Below are 8753 nucleotides of genomic sequence, written 5' to 3' on the forward strand. Positions count from 1 at the left end.
GGTGCTGATTGGAAAACTAAAGGAGAGAAGACATGCATGGAGCTGAGCATAAGATCTAAAGGGAACGGAATGCTCAATTCAAAACAAAGTGTAAAAGTGAAAGAAGAAAGCATTTCCAACCTCTTGAGAAGTCTTGTAAAAAAGTTTAACTTGACAAATATCTACCACAATTCATGTGGACAGAAACATACACATAACGTAGCCTCGGTTGTACATGTGGCTTGCCTGTGGAGACCACACGGCTAATTTTGGCCCATGGACAAATTCCAAGGGAGACTGCTGCATAGCTCCTGTGTTTCTTGAGATGTCCCACCCATGCCATGAAAGGCAACATAGCTCCTTCACAGTATGCTTCATAGGCTTCACCCCAATCCAGATGGCTTCGGTCCCACAGGTTCTCCCTTCTCCCCAAATTCCCTTTCCACCTCCACTTCTCCTAAAGTGACTGGAATGCACTTGGCATTGCGGCTTAAATCTTAGCCGGAGTTAGGCTAATCTCCGGGGCGCTTCCCAGGAAATTCAGCTGGATTCTTCATTCTATCCAAGTCTTGTCAATAATAAAATGAGCCAGCCCTTTTTTTCCTCTGCCATTCTGAGGAAATTCTTCCTTAGGTTTAAAGGCCACATTTTGGCTTGATTATATTTCCAGAAAATTCACAGGATTGCTATGAGCTACGTGTGTACTTTATCCACACCTCTGCCAGGTTTTCTTGAAGGAAAGCATTTTTGAAGGCCTGGTCTCCCTAAATAAGATGAATTTAGACTCAACATAAAATAATCCATACCTTATGTTTGACTCAATTTTAGAGTTTTCAAGAAATAACCATCGACATTTAGCTTCTTAGATTCTCATGCTAATCCTATCAGTAGGGAACCGATATTTAGAGATTTTGCAGGTGAAATACCTCTCTAGAAAATAGTTCTGCTGGGTGCTTTGGAAGAGAATTGAGATTTTTTATAAATATAAAGAAAAATGGGAAAAACAATAATATTTCTGGTATGGGCATTCTTGAAAAACTATTTCACTAACATAGCAACTCAACCCTTCCTCTTCTACCAGAACATTTATGAAATACTTCTGTTTAAACAAAGTGTGTTGTTGATCACCTTTTTAAAGAAAGCTGAAACGTAATTGGAACACAGAGATCACTTTGCAGAGCAGGTAATGACTAGTCAACTCCAGGGTGATTAACTGGGCGGGGGGGGGGGGGGGGCTGCACTGTCCCCGCCTTCCAGCAGCTCTGCCCCAGTGCCCGCCGGGCCCGTGCACCTTGCGCCTTTCTGCAGCCTTCTTAGTAGCCCTGCCAGCTGACGTCACAGGTGGGGGCCTGTTCCGGACAGGGAGAGCTGGGGGAACTAGGTGCAGTCGGAAGATGCAGAGCATGCGGGGGCGGGGGGACACCAGTTGTGCTATAGCGCCCACCCACTGAACTGCATGGGAAGCAGGGCGGTAGGGCTCCAGGCCCCGGTAGGGCTCCAGGCCCCGGTAGGGCAGGGTGCCCTGACTTCTCCAGGGAGCCCAATCCCGGGGCGCATACAGAGCGCGGGCCCGTAACAGCATCTGACTTTGCACTCAATAGTAATAATTATGTTACAATTGAACTCAGTGAAATAGAAAAGAGAAAAACAATAAAAGCAAAACCGTTTTTTTCAAGAATATAGGTAAAACTGATAAACCTATAGTCAAACTCACCAGGAAAAAAAAGAGGACACTAGCAATGTCAGGAATGAGAGAGGAGATACATCATACAGATATTAAAATAATAATCAGGAAATATAAACATTCTTATGGCCTATAAATTAGTGAAATAGATTTCTCACAGTGCACAAACTACCAACTCTCACTCAGGAAGATGTAATCTAAATAGCCTTAAAACCTATTAAAGAAACTGAATTTGTAGTTCAAATCTTTCCATAAAGTCAACTCCAAGCCAAGTTGACTTTACTGGTGAAGTCAATAAAACCTTTAAGGAAGAAATAATACCAATTCTATACAAACTCTTACAGAAAATTAAAGAGGTAGGAATACTTCTCAACTAATTCTTTGAGGCAATATTTTTCGAGAATATCAATAACCAAGCCAGATGATACCAAAATAAGACAATTACATGAAAAGGAAACTACACACCAACATTCCTTGTATGTATAAATTCAAAAATTCTAAACAAAATCTTAGCAAATCAAATCCAACAATATTAGTTTGATTGTGGTAACCATTACACAAGATATACTGATAGAAAAACACCTCATTGTACACCTACAATTTTTATTTGTCAAAAAGCAAACAAGGCCTGACCAGGCGGTGGCGCAATGGATAGAACGTTGGACTGGGATGCAGAGGACCCAGGTTTGAGACCCCGAGGTCGCCAGCTTGAGCACGGGCTCATCTGGTTTGAGCAAAAGCCCACCAGCTTGGATCCAAGGTTGCTGGCTCCAACAAGAGGCTACTCGGTCTGCTGAAGGCCCGTGGTCAAGGCACATATGAGAAAGCAATCAATGAACAACTAAGGTGTTGCAACGAGCAATGAAAAACTAATGATTGATGCTCTCATCTCTCTCTGTTCCTGTCTGTCTGTCCCTGTCTATCCCTCTCTCTCACTCACTCTCTGTTTCTGTAAAAAAAAAAAAAAAGCAAACAAGTCCAACAATAGGTAAAAAGAATGCTGAGTTCTTTGAGCATTCAGACATCTAATAGTGCATTTGTTCTGTTATAAACAACTCATGGTGTTGTTTTTTGCCTTCTATTTCAATATTAAGCTTCTATAGCATTAACACAGGTTAATTGATTCATTTGTGAGGATTGTTACTGTGAGGATTAAATAAAGTATTAAATATAAAGCATTAATAACAGGTGTCAGTAAAGGTTTTCCAGTTAGAAATCCACTTCTTGATTAAGTTCACAAACACACTTCTTTAATGGGAAAAAATAAAATAAAAGAACATTGGCCACCTACTTCCTGTCATTCTGAGCTGGCATTTCCTATTTTGCCCTCACCAACCAGCTGTCATCCACATAATTGTAGACATGACTTCATGATCCTTTAGCCTTAGTGCTGTGCTACTTGAAGTACTGGTCTATAACAAGATAAGAAGTTAGTATTACACTATAAATTGAGGCACTATTTCTTCCATTGAGAAAGTCTTGCTACAAAAAAATAGCTGAACTCATTAGTGCGCTTAGTAATATGTTTAACTTATTATCATGGTATAAGCTTATCTTATCATGGGCAATAAACTGTAGCTTGGCACTTGGAATAGCAATGTCACTCTTAGAGTATGTCATGTCTTGCACAGGGATTGGATTCTAGAGTCAGCATTTATACTTGCTGTTATGACATCACAGTATGGCACATATTTTGAAATATGTGTGTAAAAAAGTATATGTGTTTGTAAAATCAATAAATGTGACTTTGCCATATCTACTTTCTCTTGGGGTCATTACATATAACTACATCTTATGCAAATGTGTACTCCAAATTTTTAACCATATGAAATGCGGTAAAAATAGCTGTACATTTCTTATCTTACATAGGAAAATAGCCAGAGGATCCATCAATCCTTTGACAAAGATCTGGGATGAGATAGCAAATAAGTACTTTTTTTTTTTCCATGTGACAGCACCTGTCAAGCAGTAACGGCTCTCCAAGCACCGTGTGAAGACATAATTGGAGGATGAATCTGAGAACAAATTCTGTAACTGATCAGTGATACCTGCCATGGGTGTGGGAGTGAAGCATGGCAACACCCCATGCTGTGTATTTGTTTTCCTTGGCTAGGAGTTCTGAGTTTATTCTTCTACTAAAAAGAATGACTTGAGTTACTCTGTTGCAGGACATGAAAACCATGACCGAGGAGAAGAAGCAGGTCTTTCTGACAAACCTAGAGATGCCTTTCTTCAAGAATATTACATGGATGTAGCTTTCCTTGTTGATGCTTCCCAAAGAGTAGGAAATGATGAATTTAAGGAAGTGAAAGATTTCATAACCTCAGTGCTTGATTACTTTTACATTGCCCCAGATCCACTGACTTCTACCTTAGGAGATAGAGTGGCAGTCCTTAGCTACTCTCCTCCAGGCTATATGCCTGACACTGAAGAATGCCCTGTCCACCTGGAATTTGATTTGGTTACTTATAATAGTAAATACCAAATGAAACATCATCTCCAAGACTCTCTTCAACAGCTCAATGGAAATGGTTTTATTGGCCATGCCCTGCAGTGGACAATTGACAATGTCTTTGCAGGTACCCCCAACCTGCGTAAAAACAAAGTTATCTTTGTTATATCTGCTGGAGAAACCAACCCCTTAGATAAGGAAGTCTTAAGAAATGTGTCTCTGAGTGCCAAGTGTCAGGGCTACTCCATATTTGTGTTTTCATTTGGTCCTATACACAATTACAAGGAATTAGAAGAATTGGCCAGCCACCCACTGGATCATCACTTAGTCCAGCTTGGCCGAACCCACAAGCCAGATTTAAACTATATCATCAAGTTTATCAAGCCATTTGTCTATTCAATCAGACGTAAGTCATTAAACCTTTTCTCTTCTTTTGCTTTTTTTTTTCTTGAACTTATTGGGGTGACATTGAGCCATTGTTTAACATAGGTTCAGGTGTACAATTTTATAATATATCATCTGTATAATATATTGTGTGTTCACCACCCCAACTTAAGTTTCCTTCCATCAGTATTTATCCCTTTTTTATCCTCTTCTACTTCCCCCACCCCTCCTTTCCTTTTTTCTTTCTTTTTTTTCCTATTTAAGCGAGAGGAGGGGAGATAGACTCCCATATGCGCTCCTACCAGGATCCACCCAACAACCTCCATCTTGGACCAATGCTCTACCTATCTAGGGACCATGATCACAACCAAGCTATTTTTAGCACCTGAGGCAGAGGCTCCATGGAGCCATCCTCAGTGCCTGGGACCAACACACTCAAATCTATCAAGCCATGGCCGTGGGAGGGGAAGAAGGAGAAAGAGAGAGGAAAGGTGAGGGGAGAAAGAACAGATGGTCACTTCTCCTGTGTGCCCTGACCAGGAATTGAACCCAGGGCATTCATATGCTGGGCTGACGTTCTACCACTGAGCCAACTGCGCAGGGCCTTTCCCTTCTTGTAATCACCATACTATTGTCTGTGTATGAGTCGCTTTTTCTTTTTTTGTTTAATCCCTTCACCTTTTTCACCAAGTCCCCCCAATCCCCTCCCCTCTGACAGCTGTCAGTCTGTTCTCTGTATCTATGAGTCTGTTTCTATTTTCTTTGTTATTTTATTCATTAGATTCCACATATAAGTGAAATCATACAGTATTTGTCTTTCTCTGACTGGCTTATTTCACTTAGCATAATGTTCTCCAGGTCCATCTATGCTGTGGCAAAAGATAAGATTTTCTTCTTTTTTACAGTCGACTAATAGTCCATTGTATATATGTACCACAGATGTTTTATCATTCGTCTACTGATGGGCACTTGGGCTGCTTCCTTCTATGCTTTACTAATACATTTAATATCTCTGTGTACAGTCTACCAGGTGATTTACTAACATGATCCTCACTTCAGTCAAGATTGGTAGAGTCTAAGACATGAGTGGGAAGCAGTGAGAAAACCATGGGGGAAAAGATCTCAGCTCTTACTGACCTTGAACTTTACTGCTACACTGTCAAGCTCTTTGTCAAAAAGAAAAGGGGAGGGAGTAAAAAATGTCTTTTAACCCTAAGCTGTGAGTATTTACTATGTACCATGTTCTTTCAATGGATTGTATCCTTAGGACAGCCTTCAAAGAAAAATACCAGTGTAGGGCGGGTTCATGGCCATGCAGGTTCACACTGATTCGGGCAGACGGGAAAGGAACTGTGGAGCCGGAGGATGATGGACCATTCTGTTTATTAGAGTCTCCCAATGGCGGATGAGTAAGCAGGCAGGGAAGACCGCTTCTGTCTCTCTCCCTAAACTCACTAGCAAACAGACCTCGGCTGGGGGGGCGGACCCCTTCTCAGACTAACAATAATAACAAATGGCCCCTCCCAATGGCTGCAGGCAATCTGCGATCTACAGTGTGTAGTACAGGGGTCCCCAAACTTTTTACACAGGGGGCCAGTTCACTGTCCCTCAGACCGTTGGAGGGCCGGACTATAAAAAAAACTATGAACAAATCCCTATGCACACTGCACATATCTTATTTTAAAGTAAAAAAACAAAATGGGAACAAATACAATATTTAAAATAAAGAACAAGTAAATTTAAATCAACAAACTGACCAGTATTTAAATGGGAACTATGGGCCTGACCTGTGGTGGCACAGTGGATAAAGTGTCGACCTGGAAATGCTGAGGTCGCCGGTTCAAAACCCTGGGCTTGCCTGGTCAAGGCACATATGGGAGTTGATGCTTCCAGCTCCTCCCCCTTTCTCTCTCTGTCTCTCTCTCCTCTCTGTCTCTCTCTCTCCCTCTCTCTCTCCTCTCTAAAAATGAATAAATAAAATAATTTTTAAAAAAGTTTAAAAAAAAAAAAAGGGAACTATGCTCCTTTCACTGACCACCAATGAAAGAGGTGCCCCTTCCAGAAGTGCGGCAGGGGCCGGATAAATGGCCTCAGAGGGCCGCATGTGGCCCGCGGGCCGTAGTTTGGGGACCTCTGCTGTAGTCTACAGTCTGCAGCCCTGAGGGCAAGTAACTGCAGCCTTACACAGACTATCCAAGTGCTGCCCCGTGCTCATGCACCAATCAGGCAAAGTACAAACAAGCAAGCCTAACACACGTTGTCAAGGATCAGTATCCCCATTATACAAGGTGAAAACTAAGGTTTGAAGACATTAAATAAATTGCTCAAAAGCTCACAGTTAGTAGCTGGCAAATTCTAGACTCAAACCCATGCATCTGACCCCAGACTTGTGCTCAATTGTTAAACTGTACTTCAATCCCTAAACCGTTAACAAGAGATTCTACCGTAGTAAGTAATATCGCATTATCGCCACCTTCCACCTACTCCAAGGACTTCTATTTTATCTTGTCATTATAAATTATCTTTGGTTCTGACTTGAATTTTTATGAGACATGGGAATAAATCTCTTCTACAGCCTCTGCCCCAGACAGCTGGCTTGGGCACAGCCAGACAGGAGAGTTACAGATGTCTTTTCACAGTGAGGCTTGGAGAGTGGCTGTCCAAGCCTCTGTCCATGTGTTGTGGGGTATAGTAGCCTATTTAAGAGCTTGAAGCAGCAAGAAAGTCCTGGCCTGTGCCGAGGATTAAGAGTGGGTCAGAGGCCACGTTGAATGGTTATCTGCAGCTCCTGCTGGTATACTAGGGAATCTTAGGGATGCAGATTTTCTGGCCCACATAAAAGCCCCAGGAATCTTCGCACACAGAATTTACATTTAATAGCAGGCTTCACACTCATAAGATGCTTTCTTCTAACCCCAAGATAAATAGGCCAGGCAATATCAATAGCTAATGGTGTCTTGTAGAAAGATTCTCCTTTTATAGAAAGAGAAACAGATGACAGAAGAGATGAAGAGATGTGACATACCGACAGGAGGATTTTTGACTCAATCACTGCCGTAGCTTGTTGACTTTGCCGATGAGGTACTGCAAGGTCAGGGTGCCCCCTTGGCTGAGTCCTTTAGAAAATTCATTTGCTCTCGGCCCTGGCCGGTTGGCTCAGTGGTAGAGCGTCGGCCTGGCGTGCAGAAGTCCCGGGTTCGATTCCCGGCCAGGGCACACAAGAGAAGCGCCCATCTGCTTCTCCACCCCTCCCCCTTTCCTTCCTCTCTGTCTCTCTCTTCCCCTCCCGCAGCAAGGCTCCATTGGAGCAAAGATGGCCCGGGCGCTGGGGATGGCTCCTTGGCCTCTGCCCCAGGCACTAGAGTGGCTCTGGTTGCAACAGAGCGATGCCCCGGAGGGGCAGAGCATTGCCCCCTGGTGGGCAGAGCTTCGCCCCTGGTGGGCGTGCTGGGTGGATCCCGGTCGGGCGCATGTGGGAGTCTGACTGTCTCTCCCCGTTTCCAGCTTCAGAAAAATACAAAAATAAAAAAAAATAAAAAAAAAAAAAGAAAATTTATTTGCTCTTGAAAACATGTCCAACCACAGGAAAAGATGAACTGACTTTGGGGGATACTCGGAATGTGAAAGGGTAAAATTTAAACTAACCCTCCCACTCTCTCCCCAGGTGCCATCAACAAGTATCCTCCTGCCGCTCTGAGACCCAAGTGTGTGAACGTCACCTCTCCCAGCTCAGAGAACACTGGCCTAGAAAACCCTGTGTTGTGAGTTCACAAATTCACAGTTTGGTTAATACCGCAGCTGGAAATACTCCTTAAGAAAATGACTTGAGTGCTTATGTTGGCACACATACCCTGCTCAAGGATAACAAGCAGATTCCTGACATGTTCCATATTTCTCTCTCTCCCTTCCTCTCTCTCTGAAATCAATTTTTTTTTTAATAATTTTATTTTTTTAATGGGGTGACATCAATAAATCAGGATACATATATTCAAAGATAACAAGTCCAGGTTATCTTGTCGTTCAATTTATGTTGCATACCCACCACCCAAAGTCAGATTGTCCTCTGTCACCTTCTATCTTGTTTGCTTTGTGCCCCTCCCCACCCCCTTTCCCTCTCCCATTCCCCCCTCCCCCCCCCCCCCCCCCGTAACCACCACACTCTTATCAATGTCTCTTAGTTTCACTATTATGTCCCACCTACGTATGGAATAATACAGTTCCTGGTTTTTTCTGATTTACTTATTTCGCTTCATA

The 8753-nt window shown here is 42.7% G+C and overlaps 1 protein-coding gene across 1 annotated transcript in view; it reads left to right on the top strand.

Moving 5' to 3' along the window:
- The window catches only part of COL6A5 (collagen type VI alpha 5 chain), a 114755-nt gene extending 106491 nt beyond the window's left edge, over nucleotides 1-8264 (top strand). Inside the window, exons 38-39 of the mRNA XM_066351842.1 lie at nucleotides 3832-4521; nucleotides 8164-8264. Coding sequence (XP_066207939.1) covers nucleotides 3832-4521; nucleotides 8164-8264 — 791 coding nt within the window. The remainder of the gene's footprint in view (nucleotides 1-3831; nucleotides 4522-8163) is intronic.
- Nucleotides 8265-8753: the final 489 nt, after the last annotated feature.

Source organism: Saccopteryx leptura, chromosome 10 (assembly GCF_036850995.1).
Source record: "Saccopteryx leptura isolate mSacLep1 chromosome 10, mSacLep1_pri_phased_curated, whole genome shotgun sequence".
NCBI lineage: Eukaryota > Metazoa > Chordata > Mammalia > Chiroptera > Emballonuridae > Saccopteryx > Saccopteryx leptura.